Here is a 27,100-nt window from a genome sequence, read left to right as displayed (position 1 = left end):
AGACAAATCTCATCCTCGTTTGAAAAGGGGGAGAGCACTATTAGGTTCATTACAAGTAGTCCTCAACTTACAACAGTTTGTTTAGTGACCATTTGAAGTTACAATGGCACCGGGAGAAAAAGTGACTTATAACTGCTTTTCACACTTACAGTATTCCCTTGGTCATGTGATCAAAATTCACCCGCTCGGCAACTGGTTCATATTTATGATGGTTGCAGGTCATTTTGCAACCTTCTGACAGGCAAAGTCAATGGGGAAGCCAGTTTCCCTTAACATCCCTGTTATTAACTTAGCAACTGCAGTGTATTCGCTTAACAACGGTGACAAGAAAGGTCATAAAATGGGGCAAAACTCATTTAACAACGGTCTCGCTTAACAACAGAACATTTGGGCACAGTTGTGGTTATCAGTTGAGGATTATCTGTATTGGACAGACTCAGTCCAACTTTCTTTGATGTCCAATGTGGTGTAGTAATTAGAACAATGTCCCCAAAGTGCTTTTTCCAAGAGGTTACTGGACCTTCTGGTTTTTCTTGGAAGGTGTTTCGCTTCTTATCCCGAAATCTTCTCTTTGCCTAGTCTTCCAATCTTCCAGAATCCAGAATGACCATTATTTGTCACTTTCAATCATGTCCATCCTCTATCCAAAAATGGCCTGATGGAGACAGACTTCAGGCTTCAAAATTCTTGGTTCATATCGCACTTTTTAATTGGGTTTTTTATCTGGGCTGCAAGAACCCAAATTGCCACTAGCTTACAAGCAAAGAGATCCAAAGAAGTCTAACGCTTGGCTTCCATTTACTTATAAAGGTACGGATTTCCCCTTGTCAAGTTGTATCCTATTCTAGGGAGTGGTGCTCTCTCTCTTTCCTAGCCAGGGAGCCAACATTGTCCAAAGACGCTTCTGTGGTCATGTGGCCAGCATGACTTTACACCCAGGTTCATGGAACATTGTTATCTTTCCATTGAAGTGATATCTACCATATTTTTCGGAGTATAAGACACACCTTTTTCCCTCAAAAAAGAGGTTGAAAATCTGGGTGCGTCTTATACACTGAATGCAGCATTTTTGGGCCCCTGAAACCCTGCCCACTTTGCAAAAATGGCCGTGCACAGCCTTTAGGAGGCTTCCAGAGTCCCCCCCCCCCGCCCCCAGGAGCACTCTATAAGCCTCCTAAAGGCTATGCATGCCCTTTTTTGTGACAAAAATGGCCCTGTTTTTGTGACAAAAATGGCCCTGTTTTTGCAAAAAAAATGGCCTGTTTTTTGCTCGTTTTCCCCCTCCAACCCTCAGGAGCACTCTACAAGCCTCCTAAAGGATATGCATGCCCTTTTTTGACAAAATATGGGCCCATTTTTGCGAAAAACAGGCCATTTTTGGGAGGTCTGCAGAGTGCAAAAACTTTTTTTTTTTAATTTGCCTCTTCAAAATCTTGGTGCGTCTTATACTCTGAAAAATATGGTATTTGTTTGCTTTCAAACTACTAGGTTGGAAGGATCTGGAGCAAAAATAGGAGCTCAACCCGTCATGCAGTGCTTGGGTCTCAAACTGCCAACCTTCTGTTTGACAAGCCCAGCAGATTAATCGCTAGGCCACTGTACCCACTATTGCCATTTACTTATAGTCTGACTGTTTCTCAGCTCTGATATGGTATACCTAACTGCCTTTGCCACCAAATATGCAGTAATAATTCTGAGCTAAGCAGGAAGACTCTCCAAATCAAAATGTTTCCACTCAAGCCAGCAACGAGCACTCAAAACTATTGCATTAGTACAAAGTATTGCTATTGTCCTTTGCCACTTCTAAGGTACTTCTGGTAAATACTGGACTTATTTTAAACATAAGGTACTTATTCTTTTAAATACTGAAGTTAATTTAAACAAAACTTTTAAAAAAGGAACTCCAAAAGCACTTAACCTCAAAGTTGCTATGAGCTTGTGAATCAAAACACCTCATAACTCCTTTTTTTTTAAAGAGAGAAAGAGGAAATTCTTTATTTGAACTTGGCATACACAAGCCAGCGCCTTTAACTTCCATTTGCACAGATAAGCTAGTTTTGACTGCTGTTAAGATATAAGTACTCTTAAATTTAAAGGGGCGGACAGAAATTTCTTTCACAAAAATGTATTTATTAGATAGTGCTGAATGCGCGCTGGACAATAGATGCAGAAACGTGGCCAAAAAGAGAGAAAAAATGGAGTGACTGTTTGAAGAAATATTGCACCTTCTCCAACAGCCTGGGTGTTAACACACGCAGACAAAAATGCATGGAATTGCTTTCAAAAAACCCATGCTCAATTGAAATGGCTCACTTACGAAAGGTAGATGAGAAAGCAAATCAGTCTTCCATTTCTTCAAACTGGAAAGTCCAAATACTAGTTTAAACAAGATACAGGAGTTGTGAATGCTCCAACACTGGAAGTTTTTAAGAAGAGGTTGGATAACCATTTGTCTGAAGTGGTGTAGGGTTTCCTGCCTACGCAGTGGGGTTGGACTAGACGACCTCCAAGGTCCCTTCCAACTCTATTATTCTATGTTGGCTTCGTTCTGTCTGCTTTCAGTGTACATAATTACTTTTGCTTTCTCTCTAACATTATGTCCATGAAAGTTTAATTGGAGAAAACAATCAGAAAATGTAATTCAGCACCATCTCTATTCAAACATCGCACCATGTCCAAAGAGAGTTGGTTTGGGTTTACCAAGTATGTTATACAGGTAGTCCTCAACTTATGACAACAATTGGGAGGGATGGCATCATGTCTGCTTATGTACCTGTTCATCAGCATCTTTAGCTTGGACTGTGTGAAATACATCCATCCTCTGAGTAATGTTGCTACTCTACTGTCTTCTACATAGAAGCGCCCTCACTTGTCTATAAAATGCGAAAGCTAGCTGAATATCATCTAGAACCATGACAGGGAACCTGTGGCATCCGTGCCACAGGTGGCACATGAAGTCATATCTGCTGGAACACAAGTTGACAGCTTCAGTGCGCATGTGCATGCTGGCCAGCTGATTTTTGGTCTTCTGGAGGGCTGGGGGAGTTTGTTTCCAAACTTCCGGTAGGTCCGTTGGGGCTATTTTTTGCCCTCCACAGGCTCCGGAGGCTTTCCTGGAGCCTGGGGAGGGCAAAGTCGGCCTCCCCTGGCCTCCTAGAGGAAATGCCAAGTTCAGCTTGGAGGCGAGCAGTGCGGCAGCATGGGAGGGAGCATGGGGGAGTTACGTGTGCATGTGCTTGTGGGGGGGGCGCCTTGCATTAAGGGTGTCGGCAGGCATGTGCGCTATTGGTTGTGCACGCTCGCATTTTTGGCACCCAACAACAAAAAGCTTAGCCATCACTCATCTAGAAAGCCATCAAGTGGAAACTGAGTCCCAGGTCAAGCCGCTGAAGAGACTGGCTAAGATGTCTGGAAGCCATCTTTTGCATTGGGCCTTCAGGCCTGCCAATGAGACTTTGTTGCTGTTGTTATTCATAGCTAACGAGGAAATGAAGGGTCCAACTTCCACTTAGACTCACTATCAAGCATGACCAAAGAAAGCCTCAGGGACAGAGGAAACGAGTGCAGATTCCAGGTCCAGACAAAAAAGCTATTGAGTCCCAGAAGGAGCTCGCCTGGCTTGAACGTGGCTTGCTGTTATACCTCCAGGCAGAAGCTCCAGACTTTCTCCACTCTACCCCCCCTCCCCAACTTCCTTCTCCCTCTTCTGACAGGCTCAACCTGACCTCCTAACTTAAGCCTTCTGCGGAAAGGTCAAATAGACAGACTAACCCCCAGGAGGATAAACCACATCAAGGAATTAAAAGGAAAAGAAAGAAAAGAAAAAGAGAAGAAGCCGGTTCCATTTTACACACACACACACACACACACACACACACAGAGAGAGAGAGAGAGACAGACTTCAAATCTGCACAGATGGAAATAAGGATGGCCTTACATTTATTTATTCTGGAGCTAGACTTGAGAGTAAGCCAACACAATCTTATATGCCAGTAAAATACTCAAAAGGCTTTGAATTAGGTAGGGGTCTTCCACCCACGCAAACACTTATTAATTCAACAGGCACTACTTCTTCTTCTTCATCTTCTTCTCCTCCTCCTCCTCCTCCTCCTCCTCCTTCTGCCATATCCGTCATTGGATGTTGACAATCATGTTGGCAATCCTATTTTTGTCAACAGACGTATGAAAAAGTGCTGCTGAGTTTCGTCCAAACCAGTCCCTTAGGTTTTGAAGCCATGATTGTTAACAGATTAACAGAGTTGGAAGGAACCTTGTAGGTCATCTAGTCCAACTTCCAGCTCAAGCAGGAGACCCTACACCATTTCTGACAAATGGCAGTCCAGTCTCTTCTTGAAAACTTCCAGTGGTGAAGTTCCCACAACTTCTGAAGGCAACTTCTGCTCCATTGGTTGATTGCTCTGTCAGAAAATTCCTCCTTATTTCCAGGTTGAATCTCTCCTTAGTCAGTTTCCCTCCATTATTCCTTGTCTGGGCTTCAGGTGCTTTGGAAAATAGCTTGACCCCTTCCTCTCTGTGGCAGCCCCTGAAATATTCTTCTTCTGCTATATTCTGATGTTCTTCTTCTGCCTGGACCTCATTTGCCTTCAATCTTTCCCTGAAAAGATTGAAGGCAAATGATTTAAGTGAAGTATGCCATATTTTTCTGGGTGTCGCATCGCATGTCCAAAATATTCTAACTTTCGCAAACAGGCACATGTACACAAATACATACACAAACACAAGCTTCTAGTTCTCTTTGCCTTAAACAGTCTTGCCTCAAGGCAAGGGACAATTTTAAGCTTGTGTCATTTTTAAAAAGGTGTCCTAAGGAAAAGGAGAAATAGTCCCAGTCTTGTTAGAAAGGGCCCTGATGGTTGGGAAAGACAGAAGGCAAAAGCAGGCGGGTGAGATGGTTAGATCGATGTAGTGGGCATAGTTTGGGCACACTCAGGGAGACAGGGGGGGACAAGGGACCTGGTGTGCTCTGTCCATGAGGTTGTGAAGAGTCAGAGTTAGCGACTGAACAACAACAAAAGTTCCAAATAGATGGGTGTCTTCAGGACGACATAACACGTATTTCATAAAGTAAGGACACCCCCTTTCCTGACAAAGTTTACACAACGGATGTGCTATTAAACCAAAGAGGGACGATTATTTTAAATCTAATTAGCAAAGACAAGGTTTCAGGAGAGTCCGGATTTTCAGTGACTGAAATGGGAACGTTTTGCCTCAAAGCAGCTTACTTAATGCATCCTTTTCCTTCATTGATATTGTTGTCTTGCAATTGGCCATATTGCTACCCAAATGGAGAATTCGAATGACAGAAAAAGGGACCTTGTGGGTCATCTAGTCCAACCCGCTGATCAAACAGGAGACCTGATACAATTTCTGACAGGTGGCTGTCCAGTTTCTTCTTGAAAGTCTTCGGTGATGAGGCACCCACAATTTCTGAAGGCAAGCTTTTCCACGGGTTAAAATTGCAAAATAATCAAATAAATGTTAGTGCGGAAAGGTGCCGATGTGTTCTCTACTGCTGCACCAACCACCTTTTAAGCAACAGCTTCTTCCAGACTCCAAAACAACCGGCATAGCCAAGTGTTAAGGCTTTTCCTGAAGTCTAAAAGAGAGGGGGCGGATCTCAATCCAGTGGCAAGATGTTCCAAAGGGCAGTGGCCTTGACAGAAAGGTCTCTTATCCTGGATCCCACCAGTCAAAATTCCTTGGCTGAGGGGATCTGCAGTAGGCCCCTTCTGCCAGTGGGGCGGGCCAATCCCATTGGGGGAAGACAGTTCCACAAATATCCTAGACCAGGGGTCGGCAAACTTAAACACCCAAAGAGCCATTTGGACCCGTTTCCCACAGAAAAGAAAACACCAGGAGCCACAAAGGTCCTAACCGGAAGCCCCCTGTTCAATTCTGGAGCTGACCGGAAGTTCAGTTCCCCCACCATAGAGTCACCTCCTAGTGCGGCGTACTTTTTCCTCTACCTATCATAATCGAAAGCCCTATCAATTGTGGAGACAACTGGAAAACCCTCCCCTTGCCCTAGAGTCTTCTCCTGGCACACTGTGTTTCTCTCCTCCCCCCACCCCTCACACACTGGAAGCTCCTCTCAAAATTGTGGCGCCAACCGGTGACGGAGCCGCAGCAGAGGGAGGAAAGAGCCACATGCGGCTCCAGAGCCACAGTTTGCTGACCCCTGTCCTAGACCCAAGCCATAGAGGCACGGGTGGGCTGCTGGGGGTTCGCAGGGGTTCGGGAGAACCTCTAGCTAAGATTCTTTGCAGTTGGGAGAACCCCCAAATCCCATTCCTGGCTGTCCCCACCCACCCCTCCCAAGAGTCCCCACGCGGCCAGTTTTGGATGCAGTGCCCTCAATGAAATCGAGTTTGACACCCCTGCTCTAAGTGGTGAACACCCAAAACTAACTCTTCCAATAGCAGTCCAAAGGTGTTTTATCTGCTTAATCCCATCATTGTGCTACATGTGTTGTTGGATCATCTTCCCCTTGGAGATTATTATTTGAACATTGTTGATAGGACTCTATATTTGTATTAGAAATGATCGAACTCCTATTAACTATAGTTGAACACACTTTGTTTTCTGCCCTCTCATACTTCCACTTTTTGTAAGCACCATAATTTTCTTTATCATTTTTTGCGTAACTAACTGTTCTTTTGTTTGGTTTCCTTCCCTTTTCATTTCATAATTACATGGGCTTAGGCTAGTTTAATTCAGATCAATATATTTTACTTCCAAAGTGCTAAGTCTTGATGTCTTTGAAACAAATTAGGTGGTAAAGTGTTAAATTGGTGAAATTAAAAACTGAGAACTCAATTTTCCCTCCTCGATTTTGGGAACATTTGTTTCTAAGAAGAGACATGCTCCCTCTACTGGCAGGAACAGGATTTAAATTAATTTAATTTAATTCTAAGGCCACACTTGGAATACTGCATTCAGTTCTGGTCGCCACGATGTAAAAAAGATGTGGAGACTCTAGAAAGAGTGCAGAGAAGAGCAACAAAGAGGATTAGGGGACTGGAGACTAAAACATATGAAGAACGGTTGCAGGAACTGGGTATGTCTAGTTTAATAGACAGAAGGACTAGGGGAGACATGATAGCAGTCTTCCAATATCTCAGGGGTTGCCACAAAGAAGAGGGAGTCAAACTATTCTCCAAGGCACCTGAGGACAGAACAAGAAGCAATGGGTGGAAACTATTCAAGGAGAGAAGCAACTTAGAACTGAGGAGAAACTTCCTGACAGTGAGAACAATTAATCAGTGGAACAGCTTGCCTCCAGAAGTTGTGAATGCCCCAACACTGGAAGTCTTTAAGAAGATGTTGGATAGCCATTTGTCTGGAACGGTGTAGGGTTTCCTGCCTAGGCAGGGGGTTGGACTAGAAGACCTCCAAGGTCCCTTCCAACTCTACTATTGTATTGTATTAATGCAGTTATACAGTTTTAAGAGTCTGAATTTTCCTGCTTCTAGGAATCCTTTCCGTATCAATACAATACAATACAATAGTAGTTTACTATGTGGAAATATAGAGGTATTCAGAGTCCAATTTACAATCCAAGTCATACACGGTTCAGTCAGTCAGTTATCAACGTCTCAGTTTAACACACAAAACAGCTAACAGTAGCAAGACTCAGTAACTCACAATACAGTATCTGATCAGCATCTAACAAACAGAGAGCTAACAGTCATTCTGGCTCCCTCTTATGGCTGCTTGTGGTAACAGCAACCAATTACAGCTCTCTAGCATTTAAAGTAACAGATACATTTGTTACAATCATGGCTTATATACATTGCCAAGCCAAGACTAGGGTTACATCCCTAACAATCGTGATTTGTTGAATAAATTAAAAGTGGCTGTATGTATACAACATGCTGCAGAAAGTTAGCACCTACTCCTCTCCTAAAAGAATGAAATGTTTTAGGAAATATTAAAAAGGCAGAATATTATATTTCCCTAAAGGAGGAAGGGAGAAACATGCTCTTGGAAAGCAACCCCCAAAGCAACCCCCACCTTTCTTAATACCCCATGCAGATATTTTGTGCCCATTGAGAAAAATTGGGCCAGACTTCCTACAAAACAAAAGACCTTCAGCTCCAGGGGGATGGGATTAAGACATGACCCTCCAGGACTGTTGGAAGAAATGTCCTTCTGGGTTCAGTTCCAAGTGAGGAAAAAGACACTGGAAACATGGAAGCTGCTTGGAAAGATGGTTTTAATGGTGGACAGGACCACATGGCTCGAGCTCCTGAACAGAAAAGAGGGACCACATGCTTCCAGATGTTTGGTGAAGAAGAAAAGAGGCAGACATGCTGAAAGTCCCTGGTTTTATACCCTCTCTGGGCTTTGAACTTGAGCTTGCATTCTGATTGGTTGTCAGATTCCCATGGGACCACGCAGGGGCAACTCTCTAGGCTGTGCTTTGAGGCAAAGTTTGGTTGAGCATTGCTTCTTTCCAGGTGCCCTGTGATGAGATGGGTAAAGGGCTAATACTATCATGCCTTAATCCTATTACCCTGGAGCTGAAGGGAGATATCTTTGTTATGTAGAATAGACTGGTTCAGGCCTTTTAATGGCCCATTGACAAAGGTGGGGGCTATTAAGAGGGAGTCTGTTTCCTGCCTAAAAACATGTTTCTCAGTTTCTTATCCATATTATCCTTTTCAATATTTCCCAGGATATTTCATTTTTCTAGGAGAGGGTGGGTTTTAACTTCCTACAAGACATAATAGGATTAACCCATCTAGCATCTAGCAGCAGAGCTCACCACATTGCACAATCTCCTAGGGATATTGCATCACCCTCCAAACTTCAACCAAACCTAGCTCAGACAACCTACAGAGCCACCTATGACCCCTACAACAGCCAATCGAATACATGTTTTTGCACAGGAATAGGAAGTTCAAGGTATCGAGAAGGTATAAAAGCCACCCATTCTCAACTCCATGTGGTCAGCTGCACCAGAACCACCCAAGTGGTTCTGCTTCACCATTAAACCATCTTTCCAATCAGCCTCCATGTTTCCATTGTCTTTCTCCCAGCTTGGAACTGAACCAGATGGATATTTCTTCCAACAATGCTATGAACTCTGATTTTAAATAATGGTTGACTTTATGCATTGCCTTGTCGTGGTTCTTTATCATGTACAGTATAGACCTCAAACAGTGGAGCTCACAGAATTGCACTGTGCTGAAAATTGTGGTTTCAAACAACGGCTGGGTTTGTGCAACGAGCTAAAGTACATAGAAGCAAACCCTTTTTTGGCTTACAGCAAAGTAGGACTGGAGCTCCTACATATTAGAAAATCAGCGTAGGAGTGTTTGTAATTTGGGGCATAAATGAAGTACCTGCTCATTGTGATTTATCACTTTGCAAATGGTGGCCTCTGCTGAAAGAATGAAAAAGGGCATAATTAAAATCACATTCACCGTTAGAAGAACCAACAAGTCTTTAAAAAATTACACATGTGTGCCTTTAATCCTTCCCTATCCAAAGTTGAGTGATCTCTTAGCTAAACTTGAAACTCTGGTTTTGAAACATCTGGTTCCCTCTGAGTTAATGCACTACACATGTTAATTGTACTCCACACTGGAATAAAACAAGACGCAATAAAATCACCTAAGTTTTCTGAGTCAAGGACCAAGGAGGTCTTTTCGGTCCTGTACGGCAGAGGAGGGTAAATCTCAAGATACTTTGCGGAAGATTAGCATGCATTTTCCACTCCCAGTCGTTTAGTAGCAACAGTAAATAACCTTGCTTCATTCTCTTTAAATTAGGATGCCTAAGAAATTGTGGGAGAAAGCAGAAACAGATTCATGGATGGAAATATGTGTGTGTGTGTACAGGCTCTAGTTCTGGAATGAAAATAAATCCCTGCTGAGCTGTGCATCTGCTTGAAGATAGCCTGGTCTACAATTACACACTTTGTCTTTCTGAGCAACTTTTCGGCATTGGGGTCTAGCTGGTGCATCTCAGGCACGTTCCTGAACATGTTGCAAGCCTAAAATCTGCTTTTTCCCTGTGGCATTAGTAGTAAGACAGTGTTATTCCTGAAGCTGGAAGGCTCCCATGGCTCTGTGCAGCTAGGCTCAGAAAAGGTGGAACGGCCAAGCGATGAGCAGGAGAACACACCCTGTAGAGCAGGGGTGTCAAACTCAAGACCCATGGGCCAGGTCCAGCCTGCGGGGTGCTTAGATCTGGCACGCGTGGCTGTTCTGGAAACAGCAGAGGACCGGCCCGTGGTGCCTCTGCCATGAAAACGGGCTCCCAATCTCCATTTTCGGCTGGGACAGACTCCTGCAACCCTCTGCCAATGAAAACGGAGTTAACTGGTAGAGGGTTGCAGGAAGCCGTCCCAGCCGAAAATGGAGATTGGGTGCCCGTTTTCACTGGACGGGCGCTCAGGCTACCACAGGTGCCCCGGACATAAGTGATGTCAAACTGGCCATGGCCACGCTGCCCATGCCCAGCCCAGCCCCTCGAGGTCAAACACAACCCTGATGCAGCCCTCAATGAAATCGAGTTTGACACCACTGCTGTAGAGCAGTGGTCCCCTAACTTTTGGGCAACAGGGACTGGTTCGGTGGAAAACAATTTCCCCCCAAAAATGGACCAGGGGATGGTTTCATACACAACCTAGATCCTATGCATGCACAGATGAAGCTTCGCTTGTTTGCATGGCCGGTTCCTCGTGGGCTTTATACCAGTTGTTGTTAGTTGCAAAGTCATGTCCGAGCCATTGCGACCCCATGGTCAACATCCCTCAAGACCTTCCTGTCCTCTACCATCCCCCACAGTCCATTTAAGCTCGCACCTACTGCTTTGGTGACTCCATCCAGCCACCTCATTCACTGTCGTCCTCTTCTTTTTCCGTCAATCTTTCCCAGTATTAGACTCTTCTCCAGTGAGTCCTTCCTTCTCACTAGGTGGCCAGTACCAGTCCTCAACCTGGGCGTTGGGGATCCCTGGTGTAGAGCATCTAGTTCTTTCAATACAGCTAGTGCTATTGGGCCCAGATACTGAATAATGTTGGTGTGTGGGAAAACCTTATCATATTTCCATTTCTTAGGTCTGAAACTTCTGCTACTGAAAACAAATTCCTAGTCTGAAATGCACTCACCTTATTCCTCCTTTTGAACTTTACCGGCCATTTGGCTACTGGGGACCAAATTATGGTTTGAAGGTAGTTTCAGATCTTGGTTTGCTCCCAGGTTGATGGTTGTAACTTTTTGGCTTAAACAAGAAAGCCATGGTCAGTTGCAGAGATTACAACTGCAACTCTTGGCTGAGTTCTGTCTTGAAAGGATTAAAGGTGTGGGCAAAGGAAGATATCATATCTCATCATAATAAATTAAGAGCCAAGCTAATGATTCTGAGGGATAACTAACTAGAATCTCCAAATTCAGCAACGAATAGCAGCTATGAGAGAGTTCTAGTCCCAATTAGCAATGTGCTCTACTTTCCTTTAACCTCTGTCTGAAGGGATTTTCTACAATATTTGAAGCAGGTGGGAAATCCTGGCCCAGCTTATCTAGGCTCACAAGCTAAACAAGGTCAAGCCTAGTTAGCACTCCAGGGAATCCCAGTTTATAAGCCAGACTAGGAAGTTGGGCAAACATTTCTAGAAGAAGGCAGTTAGCAGCAAACCACTTCTGTATTGCTGCCAAGAAAATTACACGGATGTGTCCTTGAACTGAGCGGCTGTTGAGTCCTTCTTGAAACATTTATTTCTATCTGAAATTCTGCCCAATCAGATTTAGGAAACAAGGGAGAAAGACGCTCGTTCCATTAATCAAATGGAATTAACAACTGCATAATGTATGGTGACTGTACCTTTTCCCATTATAGCACGATATGCTGTGTTTCTCTTATGATGACTTTTAATTGCCTTCCATGCAGGGGTGGGTTGCTATGGGTTGGCCCGGGTTCAGGAGAAACCCGTAGCTAATGTTATGGCCAGTTTGGAGAGCCTCCAAATCTCACCCCTGGCTGCCCCCCCCCCCCCCATTCCCAGGAGTCTCCATGCGGCCCGTTTTGGATGCAAGATAAGTGCAGGGCCTGCGTGGAGGCTTGGGGAGGGGGAAAACAGGCCTCCCGGGAGTTGCGGAAGCCCAGGGAAGGCAGTTTTCGCTCTCCCAGAGGCTTGAGGAAAGCAACACCCACCCACCCGGGTCGTGGTGCAGGAGGCCAACGAGGCCATGCCCACCTTGGCCATGTCCATCCCAGAGAACCCGTTGCCGAAATTTTTGAAACCCCACCTCTGCCTCAGTGTATTAATCAACAGGACTGAATCAAACTAATGCAGGGGTGTCCAAACTTGGCAACTTTAAGACTTGTGGACTTCAACTCCCAGAATTCCCCAGCTCTGCTGGCTGGGGAATTCTGGGGAGTTGAAGTCCACAAGTCTTAAAGTTGCCAAGTTTGGACACCCCTGAACTAATACAGGAACAAGTACAGCCGTTATACAAATCTCTGGCTTCTCCTTTGTACTATGCCATTCCCCTCTTTCAGGGAGTGCACCTGAGCCACTCTAACTACCTGTGGGCATCCCAAAAGCCTCTGGCAGACCTTGGTGGCAAAAAAAAAAACATAACCCCCCCCCCCCCCCCGGATGTTGAACTAAAGCCAGGGTGCTGTTCCACTCAAACCAGCTTCCTTCCTTATACTGAAGTGGTTATGTGCAATTTTTATTTTTATTTTTTGCTGATAAGCCATCATTTATTTATTCAACACCGTAGGAAACTGCCTTATATGAAGTGAAGCCTCCAGGTCACTGAGTCCATTACTGTTTATTTTAAAACAGACCCCAGTGGCTCTTTGGGGCTCTTTCCCAGACCTCCTACTAGGCTAGCAAGAGATGCAGGGATTTCATTTAAAAGAAGCAAAGCTGCCCTCTTCCACCACCGAGTAATGGGATCTCCAGAGGCTTTTCTGTGTGACTATATGTAAACCCACCCATTAATATTTCACAGATGAAAAAGGGCATATGGTGGAATTCCTTTCTTGAGCAAGCATCCCAAATCTCTGATCAGCCAGCTATTTCTAATGGCTCTATTTATCTTATCTTGCTTTATCTTATCTCCTCATTCCATTCCGTTCCGCTCCGTTTCATTCATTCATTTTACAACAGTCTGAACAGCAGTCATCTCAAAGAAAGATGGGAGGGGGTCTTTATGTTAACATAAACTAGAACAGTCTCTCTTAACTTGCTGCCCTCCAGATATGTCAAGTCTGTAACTCCCAAAATTCCTTTCCAGGACTGTCATCTTGCTTGGGAATTGTGGGATTTCAGCACATCTGGAGTATGCTAAGTTAGGGAAAGCTGTTTTAAAAAGACAACTTTTTTTCCCCTTTAAAATATGATCCCACATTTCCGTTGCTTTGGCATTCTGCAGAATCCATGCTCAAGTAAATTTCATGCACTAGCAAGTTTTTAGCCTAGAGATTGTTTTGCTTTATGAAATAAAAAGTAACCACTCCAGTACAATAATCACCATAATCTCACTTCCGATACTGAAAACAAGTTCCTTGTCTGAAACGCACTCACCTTGTTCCTTCTTTTAAACTTTACATCTTACACACTGGAATTATCAGGAACGCTCCTTGGGGCAAAAGATTCAGATTTCATAAACCTCCTTTTTGACTATGGGGGCCAAAGACCAGAGGGGGAACAGTGGTGTCTGCAGGAAGGGGTCAACATTGGCAAAATGGCAGGTGTACCTTTTATTTATTAAACAAATGTACATGGCCGCCAAACTCACACTCAGGATATGCCTGGCAGCTTACAACATTTATTATTCAGAACATTAAAAACCATAATGTTCCACCCACACCCCCTTGACAGAAGTAACACAATCAGGCCAATCACTTCATCAGCTCTGTCTCCATTTGGGATCTCCAGGCCCACTGATGAAATTATTATCTACAGGGGCCTTTGGAAAAGCAACAAGGTGGGGGCCAATTGTATCTCATTGAGAATGATATTCCATAGGACAGGGGCCACCACTGAGAAGGCCCTTTTTGCCCTAGTGGACAACCATTTAAATATGAGCCAGCAGTGTGCAGGAGCTGCCAAAGAAGCCAACACAGTTCTAGGCTGCATCAACAGAGGGATAGAATCAAGATCACGTGAAGTGTTAATACCACTTTATAATGCCTTGGTAAGGCCACACTTGGAATACTGCATTCATTTTTGGTCGTCACAGTGTAAAAAAGATGTTGAGACTCTAGAAAGAGTACAGAGGAGATCAATAAAGAGATTAGGGGACTGGAGGCTAAAACATATGAAGAACGGTTGCAGGAACTGGGTATGTCTAGTTTAATGAAAAGAAGGACAAGGGGAGACATGATAGCAGTCTTCCAATATCTCAGGGGCTGCCACAAAGAAGAGGGAGTCAAGCTATTCTCCAAAGCACCTGAGGGTAGAACAAGAAGCATTGGATGAAAACTAATCAAGGAGAAAAGCAACTTAGAACTGAGGAGAAATGTCCTGCCAGTTAGAACAATTAATCAATGGAACAACTTTCCTCCAGAAGTTGTGAATGCTCCAACACTGGACATTTTAAAGAAGATGTTGGATATCATTCGTCTGAAGTGGTGTAGGGTTTCCTGCCTAAGCAGGGGGTTGGACTAGAAGACTTCCAAGGTACCTTCCAACTCTGTTAGGTGGTCCAATCAGATGTCCATCTCCAATAAATGGATGTAACGTGCCTGCAATGTGCCCTGCCTTCCCATCCTAATCGGATGGGTAGATGCAATGGGAGAGAAGCAAACCTTCAAATAGCTTGGCCTCAAAGCTTTGCTCTGAAGGCCCTGAACATCCATGCAGCAGGTGCACAATTGGAGTGGGTCTTGCACAGCGATGCCCTGTCCATCTTTGCCATCTTGCCAATGTTGACTCTTGCCAATGTCAGCAGCTTGCCAATGTGAACTCTGCCCTGCAGTCACTGCAGGAGGTGAATGAAAGCCCTAATGAAAGATTCCAAAGCACAATGGAAGGTCATGAGCAATAGTGACATCAAATGAAAGAAAGGCCATCCAAGTAACGCACAGAGAAGCCTTCCAAATATCTGGCAGAAGGAAGGGAGGGAGCGAGAGAAGGAAGGAAGGTGAAGGCAAGCCAGCAACAGACTCCTGCGCATAGAAACCAGTCAAAGAAATGGAAGTATTTGAACCATTACAAACTCCCTCTTTTCCATTCTACTCCATCTACTCCCTGCAAACTTCCAGGAGTATCTGGGTGCCTAGAGTTCTGCCTTGCGTTTGCCAGACAGAGTTGATAGTCTGCAAGATGAGATTACACCCTGTTGCATTTCAAAGGAAGAATGGCATCCTTCCAATTTCTCTTATCCCAAGGAATTCTCCTTCCTCGGCTGCTTTTGTCCAAATCCCTTTATTTTTTGAGTTTTAATGATGCCACTAGGCAGGATGAACCGTTCCCAGAATTATTTAATTCAGAGAATTCTCTTTGCAAGAAATTTACATTTAACCCTGATGACCTTCTGAAGACTTGCCAAAATCCATTTCTTTCTACGTTTGGCAAGTTGTATTTCTTTACCTTTTCTTTAACTGAACTAGCCGGCAGTTTGCGTTGCTTTCTGTAAGACAGGATTCTCACCATAAAGTCAAGCGGAGAAAAGAGAAACAAAAATGGACCTAAAAGAGAAAGGCGCACTGCATTCAATGAGACTTACTCCCAAATACATGCACAGGACTGCACAAGAGGCAGCATAGCAATTAGGAGAAAAGCAAATTACACAATAGTACACAGCGACCTATTACGCTGCATCACGATTTCTTTAATCTTGCTTTGATAAACAACCGACATTTAGCTGAGTTCCCATATGACTACAGTTTGCAAACCAAAACCCTGGGGTTCATGCAACATGGTAAGCTCATGGCAAACAAACTGCAGTTTGGTTTAGTGCAGTGGTTCCCAAAGTGAGCGGTACCACCCTCTGGGGGGGGGGGCGGTAGAATGACTTAGGGGGCGCTAAGAGGCAGTGGTGGGTTCCTGCCGGATCGCACCGAATCGTGCGCTCCCGTTCGGCGATGAACCTGGAAGTACGTTCTTGCCCCGCCCCTGGCGATGGGACGACGCTTTCCTGCGCTCCACCAGCTCGGCTGGGACCGGAGACGTTTCTCTGCTCAGAAATGTCTTCAGTGGAGCGGTGGCAGCCTGGCAGGCTGAGCCTGCATCCCTTTCAGGAGCTCCGCTCCGCTGAGGAAACGTCTCCGGTCCCAGCCGAACTGGTGGAGCGCAGGCAAGCGTCGTCCCTTCGCCAGGGGTGGGGCAAGAACGTACTTCCGGGTTCATCGCCGAACGGGAGCGCGCGATCCGGTGCGATCCGGCAGGAACCCACCACTGCTAAGAGGCAAGGGGGGCGGCAGGGGGACGCTAAGGGGACAACCGGAAGGGGACATTCTCCCAGCGGTGTCTCAGGCACCTTTCTCTCTTGCTGCGCAAGGAAGCAAAGCCAAATTTGTTTATTTAACCTCCCGCTTCATCCTCCCCCGACCCACTACATTAAGATCCCCGCGCTTCCCATTTCCACTGGAAGCATGCAGGCCATGTGAGCGAGCAGGCGCTGGAGGCCCCTCGATGATCTGAGGGGATCCGGGAGGTGCCAAACTGCACCCAGCCATCCTCACTCCCTCGCAGCTAAGGGTGGGAGCGCCTGAGATGCCACTGGGAGAATGTCCCCTTCGGATTGCCAGGACAGCAAATTTCAAGGGAAAACGCAGCTGCTGGAATCGGTGCGCCTGCAACTTAATGCTCTCCAAGAAACCTGCATTACCAGGAGCAGCAGCAGCAGCGGGCACCACTGCTACCCCTGGTGTCCAGCATCCTGCTCAGGAGCCTCGAGTTGCGGCCGTTTGCGTGTCTCTCCTGAGCTTCTCTCGGGAGATGAAATAGCAGGCACCCCACTGGCATATCCTCTGGGTGAAAGGCGAGTGAAGGGTGCAATGATGGGAGAGGCTGGCCGTCCCCGAAGCCAGCTCTCGAGGAAGGAGGCAGAGATGAGGCCCAGGGCTCACTTCCCTTTCTCCTTCCTTCAAGAGCTGCAGGTGGCAGGGAAAACGAGGCTTCTTTGCCAGCTTCCCAGCTGGCCAAACAGAAATTTTCACGAACTGGAAGGTGTGTGTGTGTGAGAGAGAAAGAGAGAGAGAGAGAGAGAGAGAGAGAGAGAGAGAGAGAGAGAGAATAAAAGGAAGGAAGAGGGAGGGAGAAAAAGAGAGAGAGAGAAAGGGAGAAAGAGAAAGAGAAAGAGAAAGAAGGAAAGAGAAAGTAAGTGGGGGAAAGAGAGACAAGAAAGAAAGAAGGAACAAAGGAAGGAAGACAAGGGAAGAAAAGAAAGAAACAGAGAGAAAGACAAGGAAGAAAGAATGGAAGGAAGGAAGGAAAAGAAAGGAAAGAAAGAGGGAAAGAGAGATATAAAAAAGAAAGAAAGAAAGAAAGAAAGAAAGAAAGAAAGAAAGAAAGAAAGAAAGAAAGAAAAAGAAAGAGAACTTATGATCACAATTGAGCCCGACATTTTGGTTGCTAAGCAAGAGCATTGTTAAACGAGTTTCACCACATTTTAAAAGTTGGCCACTCCCACCCGGTCACATGACTGCCAAGCCATGCCCACAAAATAGGCCACACCTACAGAATAGGTTCTAAAAATTTTGAAACCCACCACTGGTATACGTGTGTGTTTGTGAGGGAGAGAAAGAATAATTAAGGTTATTGATCTAAAGATGAAAAACTTTAGATAAAAGACAAAAGTGTTTATTATCAATTTTGGGTTTCTTGCAAGAAGATCTTTTTGTGTAAGTTTGTGATATTTTGCATTTTGTGCTTTGTGATAATACCTTACTGAGATTACTTCTTTCAATATCTACTCAGGAATTATCATCTACTAAGAACAGTGAAGTAGTTACTAAATTTTACTGAGTTTACTAAGTTACTAGTTACTAAGGTTCTTGATAAATGACTATCAGACTTTGAAAACCTGGTATCACTGGATCATGTTCAACAATTTTGTTGAATTAACTTAAAAGATTTTTAAATTGGGTGGGGGGCACTGGGGATCAGTTTGTAGCACCAAAGGGGCGGTGGACTGAAAAGGTTTGGGAATCACTGGTTTAGTGTGATGTGTGAATCTGATTGTAGGAAGTTAGCACCCACCCCTCTCCTAGAAAAATGAAATATTTTAGGAAATATTAAAAGGATTGGATTGGATTGGATTTATTAGATTTATATGCCGCCCTTCTCCCAAGGACTCAGGGCGGCGTACAGCATTAAAAAACACATAGTACAAAAGTTAAAAAGAAATTAGAAACAGTCCAAAAAACAAATCCAATTTATATAACACTCACATTTTAAAAATTAAATAAAATTAACAGGCCAGGCCGGCTTGCTGGAAAAGCCAACTTTTTAGGGCGCGTCGGAAGGACCGAAGGTCAGGGATTATGCGAAGCTCCGGGGGCAGCTCATTTCAGAGGGAAGGCGCTCCCACAGAGAAGGCTCTCCCCCTGGGGGTCACCAGCCGACACTGTCTGGCCGACGGCACCCTGATGAGGCCAACTCTGTGGGATTGTACTGGACGGTGGGAGGCTACTGGTGGCAGTAGGTGGTCTCGCAGGTACCCTGGGCCTAAGCCATGGAGCGCTTTAAAGGTCATAATTAGTACCTTGAATCGCACCCGGAAGACAACCGGTAACCAGTGCAGGCCGCCTAAAAGGGGTGTAACATGGGAGCACCTAGGTACCCCCATGACAACCCGCACGGCCGCATTCTGGACCAGCTGAAGCCTCCAGGTGCTCTTCAAGGGCAGCCCCATGTAGAGAGCGTTGCAGTAGTCCAGGCGAGAAAGGACGAGGGCATGAGTGACTGTGCACAGAGCATCCTAATCCAGGATATTTCCCATAAAAAGGAGACAGAAACTCAGCCCCCGCCCCTTTGTCAATGGGCCATTAAGACCTGAGCCAGTCTATTCTACATAACAAAGATATACCTCCTTCAGGCAGAGCCATAATAGGAATCCAAAAGTCCTTTCATTATATCATCACCCAGCAAGGCTCAACCAGGCTTGGGACTCAGGACAGCCTACAGAGTTGCCCCTGAATGGCCCCATGGGAGTCTGACAACCAATCAGAATACAAGCTCAAATTCAAAAGCCCAGATAGGGTACACAGGCACTCTCAGCATCTTGCCCCTTTTTTTTCTTCACCCAGCATATCAAGCCATATGATCCTGTCCACCATTAAAACCATCTTTCCAAACAGCCACCATGTTTCCATTGTCTTTCTCCCCACTTGGAACTGAACACATAATTACAGCAGCGAGAATAGCACTCACACAATGTTGGAAAAGTGATACCATGCCCACAGACAGTTTGATAATCCAAAAGATTCTTGATTGCACAGAAATGGATAAACTCACCTTGGAGTTAAGGGACAAGGAAGACTCAGAATATTATATAGTTTGGGAAAACTGGTATCAATGGATAAATAATAGGAACATGAAATGTACAGCTTAGAAACATAGATGTATAGATATAGGAATAATTGGGATTGTATACAAATGTATTTGAATAGTAAATGGTTATGTTAGTATTGTCAAAAAGGATTGTAACTTAGATAAAACAATTTTTAAAGGTATTTGTATCTAATGTTTTAAATTCTTAATAAAGTTTTTTTTTTCCTTAAAAAAAGGAACTGAACCCAGATGGACCCAGATTTCTTCCAACACAATCATTTTGTTAACTATTCCCAGTGAACTAGCCTTAACTCCAGCTGTGTGGTGGTGGTGGTGGTGGTGGTGGTGTGTGTGTGTGTGTGTGTGTGTGTGTGTGTGTGTGTGTTAAACTGATCAGTCTGATGAAAGCAGCACTGCATTATTGTGATTCAAGCCCCCAACTCTTTTCCATATTCCTCCTTCATTACACACTCAACTCAAAGGGTAACACTTGTGACTCAACGTTGCTTTTTTCATTGGCAGCAATTAAGAGGAGGGAAGGAAGGTGTTGAGAAAATCAGGGGCAGTGGACTTTCGTGCCCTATTTACTTCTTGGTTGGACTACTGCAAGGGTGTCAAACTCAATTTCATTGAGGGCCACATCAGGGTTGTGTTTGACCTCGGGGATGGGGGTGGCCAGGGTGGGCATGGCCAGCTCAACATCACTTGTGCCAGGTGGTTGATGGGACATCCCAGGAGGATGTTGGAGATGTAGGGTTTTTAGTCTTGGCTTTTGTAGTTTTTATGGTTTTATTGTTTTGTGGTTTTATTGTTGTGGTGAGTGCCCATAGTTGAACTCCAAGATGGGCAGCCCTGCAAACCTTATAAACTGACAGACAAACAAATATTGAGGGGGTGGAAGAGAAGACCTGATCATCGTCAGTCTTGCCCACTCACTCTTCTAGATTTTGTTTGAAACCAGGAACAATCAATGTTTCAGTGATGCCAAACTATGCCTGGCCAAAAATGTCTCTTGAAATTATTGTCTTGAAATACAGTACAGAACTTGAAACCTGAAGGTTTGCTCTAGTTCAGTGATGGCGAACCTATGGCACGCGTGCCACAAGTGGCACATGGAGCCATTTGTCAGGGCACGCGAGGCGCTGCCCTGTCAGCTGGCCAGCGCGCATGCGCGCGCTGGCCAGCTAAGTTCACCTTTTTAAAAGCTATTTTTTGCCTTCCCCAGGCTCCAGAGGCTTTATAGGAGCCTGAGGAGGGCGGAAATAGGCTCCCCTGCCCCCCCTGGAGGCTTCAGGGACTGTCCGGAGGCTTCTCTGACGCCTTCGGAGCACTTAAAATGACCCTCTGAGGAACCCGTAAGTCACTTCCGGTTTGCTCGGAGGGTGGTTTTAAGCGCTCCGAACGCGTCAGGGAAGCCTCCGGACGGTCCCTGAAGCCTTCGGAACGCTTAAAACGACCCTCCGAGCAACCTGGAAGTCACTTCAGGTTTGCTCAGAGGGTGGTTTTAAGCGTTCCGAAGGCTTCAGGGAAGCCTCCGGACGGTCCCTGAAGCCTCTGGAGGGCCTCGGGGAGGCGGGGGGCTCTTTTCGCCCTCCCCAGGCTCCTATAAAGCCTCTGGAGCCTGGGGAGGGCGAAAAAAGCATGTAAAAATGGGGGGCGCTTTGTGCGCGCATGCGCACTGGGGATTGCGCGTTGCATTATGGGTGCGGCACGCCTGCACACGACCCACCCGCGCTCCCCCCACTTGTGGCACATGAGCCAAAAAAGGTTCGCCATTGCTGCTCTAGTTGGAAAACGAAACATTTTCTCATCGCACAAAGGCCTCTAGTATCCATCTTTATCTATTCTTGAACTTCAGCAAACAAAATTATTATCCCTTTCCATCCCACCCATCCCATCAGGTCTTTGGCATCAATAGTGGGTAAACTAAATGTGCTGGTGGATGGTATGTTTTATCTTCTTAACATTTAACATTAACCGAGACTTTTCACTTTCTATTTTTACTTTCACAAGGAGCCCTTCTAAGCCTTCTTTACTTTCATCTATCCAAGTGGAACCATGGGACCATCTCAAAATTATTAGCATTTTGACCTCCCTTTTTTATTTACAGCTTGCCATTCTTATAACATAATTCTCTGCTTAAGTTAAATAGAATTGTAACCATACACATCCTTGTCTTAAAGGTAAAGGTTTCCCCCGCACATACGTGCTAGTCATTCCCGACTCTAGGGGGCAGTGCTCATCTCTTTTTCAAAGCCAAAGAGCCAGTGCTGTCCGAAGACGTCTCCGTGGTCATGTGGCCGGCATGATTAAATGCTGAAGGTGCACGGAACGCTGTTCCCTTCCCACCAAATGTTGTTCCTATTTTTCTACTTGCATTTTTACGTGCTATGTTGGCAGAAGCTGGGACAAGTAACGGGACCTCATTCCATTACAAGTGCTAGGGATTCAAACCGCCAAACTGCCAACCTTTCTGATCAATGAGCTCGGCGTCTTAGCCACCGCATCCCTCATCTTACTTCTTCATTCTCTTACTTCATCCTACTTCATCCTCATCTTACTTCTTCTCTATTCCGAATCCCTCTGCTTCTCCAAACTTAGTCCTTTTGCAGTAGTTACTTATTCATAGTAATGGTTCCTGAGATGAATTATCACAAGTTTTGGCATTCCCCTTAGCTTTAATGTGTTCCATGTTCTGGCAGAATCAAAAAACAAAACAAACACCTGCGATAGGCAAAAAAGCAAAAGTAAACCTTCTCGCATTCTCTTTCTTCTCCATTACTCCTTACATCAGTGATAGCGAACCCAGTGCCCAAACTGAAACGTGTGTGTGGGTGAACCAGGGGTGGGTTCCTGCCAGTTCTAACCTCTTCTATGGAAGAGATTCCACAAACCTACAGTGCCGTTTAGAACCGGTTCCAGCTCCCTCCCCCCGCCCATCCGCACATCATCAAGATGAAGAGCGAGAGGAGGAATTCTGGGAGTTGAAGTCCACAAGTCTTAAAGCTGCCAAGTTTGAACACCCCTGGGGTCTTGTTTTCTAAAGGGTTAGGGGTGCAAGGGTCTTGTAACTTGACAGCTTTAAGACTTGCGTGCTTCAAATGCAAGAGTTTCTGAGCCCACATTTTGGTTGCTAAGCACGAGCGTTGTTAAGTGAGTTTCACCACATTTTACAACTTGGCCACGCCCACCCAGTCACATGGCTGGCAAGCCACTCCCACAAAGCAGGCCACACCTACAGAAGAGATTCTAAAAAATTTTGAAACCCAGCACTGGAGTGGACGTATGTGCCCTGGAGCCCCGAAAACTCAAAGACCAGCTGGCCAGTGTGCATGCACGCACCAGCCACCTGGTCTCCTGGTTTCCGGTGTGAACATGTATGCTGGCCAGTTGGTCGTCACGCATGCTGGAGTGCCAGAAACCTGAAGACCAGGTGGCCAGTGTGTGCATGTGCATCAGCCAGCTGGTCTTCAGGTTTCCGGGGCTCCGACACATGCAAAGATCAGCTTGCCGGCACGCATGCACAAACTGGAAACCGAAAGAGCAGCTGGCGACAGCCCCCGTGCCCACAGTAAGGTGTGCCATAGGTTTGCCATCATGGCCTTGCATGATACTGTCTCTCTCTGATCGTGTGTCCTTCTGCCTTTTCTGAAGCCAGACTTGATTTGACATCATTTTTCCATTGCATCCGTATGTAATGTTTAATGTGTTTGATATCAAAGAAAAACATGTGCTTCCTGTCTGGACCACAGTACCTTGAAGGACTGGGAAGAGCTCTCCTCTTGAACCATCCTCAAGGATGAAGTCAACCCCATCCAAGATATATTTTTGTTTCTTTAATGCAATTAAGAACTTCCTGGGAAGGGAGGTATATTAAGTGGCTCCTACAGAAAATAACCCTAAGTGATTGTTGTGATTTGACAGGTATGGCTATGTAGAAATGAGAGTTGCTGCCTCTGCCATTTGGTTGCAATAATATTGATTTAACTTTAATTTGACCTTATTACTTTAATGGGGAATCTCAGCCATTTGGAATCATTGTTGAGTGGAGTAGCATATAAGTGGTAAACAAATAAGCCATGTAAGTTGGACCCTGTGCAATAGAAATACAGACTTATAATTGTCATATCCATGACACAATATTATGTATTTGTTATATCTCCATCAGGGACTTTGCTTTTCCATCTCTGCTACTATCAGCTGTCATGTCTACCCCTCTTAACTACCGGGTTTCCCCGAAAATAAGACATGCCCTGCTAATAAGCCCAATCGGGTTTTTCAGAGCATGTGCCATAATAAGCCCGCCCCTGAAAATAAGCCCACCCCAACTATTTAAGCACATGCGCAACCGGTCCCCGCCATTACCACTGTACCACCTACCAGTACAGCTTGCGGGGCAAAAAGAGGGCTCGCCGCAAAAACAGCGCCAGGCGAAGCAAAGTGGTTCTACCTCCCGCCCTTCCCTCCCACACAAAAAGAGCCCATGCAAAAACAGTGGCAGGCCAGCAATGCGATCACCCCCTCCCGCCTGTTCCTTCTCGCGCAAAAAAAACACCACCCACCCCAATGGTAAAGGCAGCCTGCCTGGTTCCCTTCCCCGCCGTCCCTTTAGTGAGGGGTGGCAGGTGGGGGGGGGAGAAGCGAGATGCGCGTCCTACCACTACCAGAGATTGACAGCTCCGCTGTGTTCCTCACCTTTTTGCCCATTGAATCCCCCTTGTAAAAAAAAACTCGCGACTTGAACTCATTAGGGTTTTTTTTACAAGGGGATTCAATGATGAAAGGGCGAGGAATGCAACGGACCTGGAAAGGTAACTTAACTTAACTTTATTCAATTTCTAGACCGCCCCTCTCTCGGTAAGAGGCGCACCTCACTTCTCCCCCCCCTCCACCTGCCACCCCTCGCTAAAGGGACGGCGCGGAAGGGAACCAGGCAGGCTGCCTTTACCATTGGGGCAAGGTGGGCGATGTTGGGCTGTGAGGCGTGCCTCTTACCTTTCCAGCTCTGTCGCGTTCCTTGCCATTGTGTTCAGGGAAGGCCCTGGTAAAAAAAAAAAACCTTCTCGCGATTTCAAGAAGTTTGATTGAACTCGGGAGAAGGGTTTTTTTTTTACCAACTGCTTCCCTGAGCACAATGGCGAGGAACGCAACGGAGCTGAAAAGGTAAAAGGTGCACCTTGCTTCTCACCTGCCCCAGAAAATAATAAGCCCTCCCCTATAATAAGCCCAAGGCCATATTTCGTGGGGCAAAAGAAAATAAGACCGTGTCTTATTTTCGGGGAAACACGGTACTCCAAGCTTTGTTGAAAGCCTACTTTTTCTGAAAGGCCCTGTCTCTTGGAAATGATCATTTCTCAATTGCTTGTCTTTTACATATATTGGAACTCATCTTCTATAACAGTGATGGTGAAACTTTTCAGCACCAAGTGCCCAAACCAGAGTGCACTTGCATAAGGGGTGGGTTCCTGCCAGTTCTAACCTCTTCTATAGAAGAGGTTCCACAAATCTACAGGGCCATTTAGAACCGGTTCCAGCTCCTCCCCCCTCCCGTCCGCACATCATCAAGATGAAGAGCGAGAGGAGGAATTCTGGGAGTTGAAGTTCACAAGTCTTAAGGCTGTCAAGTTTGAACACCCATGGGGTTTTTTTTCTAAAGGGTTAGGGATGCAAGGGTCTTGTAACTTGACAGCATTAAGACTTGCGTGCTTCTGAGCCAACATTTTGGTTGCTAAGCAAGAGCGTTGTTAAGTGAGTTTCACCACATTTTACAAGTTGGCCATGCCCACCCAGTCACATGACTGCCAAGCCACTCCCACTTGGTCACATAGTTGACAAGCCACTCCCACTCGGTCACATGGCCACAAGCCACTCTCACCCAGTCACATGGCTGGCAAGCCACTCCCACAAAGCAGGCCACACCTACAGAAGAGGTTCTAAAATTTTTTGAAACCCACCACTGACTTGCATGCACGCTTGTGTGCATGGCAGAGCAGCGGAAACCCAAAAACCAGCCGGCCGTTGCATGTATGCCTGGGTTTTTTTGGCCATTTTCAAGCCATTTTTCTGCTGTTTTCAGGCCAAAAACGGCTGGAAAAACAGCCTGGAGACGGCCCGAAAAACAAACTGGTTTTGGGGCATTTTTCACGCCATTTTCCAGCACTCTGGGGCCCATGAAGACTAGCTGGCCAGCACACACGTGCGTGCCAGAAACCAGAAGGGTAGCTGGCAATGGCGTGCGTGCCCACAGAGAGGGCTCTGTGTGCCGCCTCTGGCACATGTGGTTCTATAACCTCCGGCAACACTGTCAAAACTACTTGAAGTTCTCTAATTTTGGAGGACATCAAGTTAGAAAAGCTGTAGCAGCTTTAAAATAATAAACATTATATTACCTTTCATCTGAAATTGATTAGAATTGGGTACATCTACATTTGCTTTCTGCTTTAATGGGGTATAATTCTCTAAGTGGATGCTATGGACATTATTTATTCATTTTCAGTTGCTTCTATGGATGACAGGAAGTTCTGGATCTTTGCGTCTCCCCACGACCACACAAAAATCTTCTCTAGAGCATCATTCAATTCAATAATGAAAAGGAACTCAGAAACAGAGATGTTGCACTTAGTAAGAGCCATGGATCCTCTTCTATTTGGTTTATTCCAAAAACCAAATCCTCAATATCAGATTGAAATACTTAGCAATGGCACTTAGACTTATGTACCGTTTCATAGTGCTTTACAGCCCTCTCTAAAGGGGTTTACAGAGTCAGCCTGTTGCCCCCAACAATCTGGCCCCTCATTTTACCTACCTCGGAAGGATGGAAGGCTGAGTCAACCTTGAGCCTGGTGAGATTTGAACTGCCAAATTGCAGGCAACCAGCAGTCAGCAGAAGTAGCCTGCCGTATTGCATTCTAACCACTGCACCACCACAGCTCTGGACAGAGACTGGACAGCTACTTTTCTGAAATGGTATAGGGCCGTGATGGCGAACCTATGGCACGGGTGCCAGAGGAGGCACACAGAGCCCTCTCTGTGGGTACATGTGCCATCACCAGCTGCTCTTCTGGTTTCTGGTGCTAACATGTGCGATGGCCAGCTGGTCTTCGTGGGCACGGAGCACCAGAAAATGGCCTGAAAAGAGCCCCCAAAATGCCCATAAAACAGGCCATTTTCTGAACCATTTTTGGCCCGAAAATGGTTGGAAAGGGGCCTGAAAACAGCCCCCAAAACAGGCATGCCCGTGCTGGCCAGCTGGTCTTCGGGTTTCTGACACTCCAGTGCATGCATGCACAAACGTTCCGGTTTGGACACTTGGTGCGGAAAAGGCTCGCTGGTATAGGGTTTTATGCTTCAGCAGGGGGTTGGACTAGAAGATCTCTAAGGTCCCTTCAAGCTCTGTTATTCTGTTAAATTAAGTTTCTGCATCTTGAACACTACAATGCTGCAAGTGGCAAGTTGATCTCAGCAGGGACAAATCTAGAAGAATGGCACAGAGCAGTTTGTTTATTTCATTTATCTGCCGCCCACCTCAACCACAAGGTGACCCCGGGTGGCTTACAGTGTTAAAGTTCCTTATCCTTTTAGGCTAGCAGATACATTCAGAATTTAAAAGCAAGCTGT

General features: G+C 45.6%; 1 protein-coding gene across 8 annotated transcripts in view; it reads right to left on the bottom strand.

Moving 5' to 3' along the window:
• The window catches only part of COL26A1 (collagen type XXVI alpha 1 chain), a 180,804-nt gene extending 171,413 nt beyond the window's left edge, over positions 1 to 9,391 (bottom strand). For all 8 annotated transcript variants that reach the window (XM_081942436.1, XM_081942438.1, XM_081942440.1 and 5 more), the window contains exon 1: positions 9,369 to 9,391. In XM_081942436.1, the coding sequence (XP_081798562.1) occupies positions 9,369 to 9,376 (8 nt within the window). In that variant the 5' untranslated portion in view covers positions 9,377 to 9,391. The remainder of the gene's footprint in view (positions 1 to 9,368) is intronic.
• Between the last annotated feature and the right edge of the window lie 17,709 nt (positions 9,392 to 27,100).

The sequence above is a fragment of the Natrix helvetica genome, assembly GCF_964273705.1.
Source record: "Natrix helvetica genome assembly, chromosome: 2".
In the NCBI taxonomy this organism is placed as follows: Eukaryota; Metazoa; Chordata; class Lepidosauria; order Squamata; family Natricidae; genus Natrix; species Natrix helvetica.
Note: the sequence above shows the minus strand (reverse complement) of the source record. Positions and strands in the feature narration are given on the sequence as shown.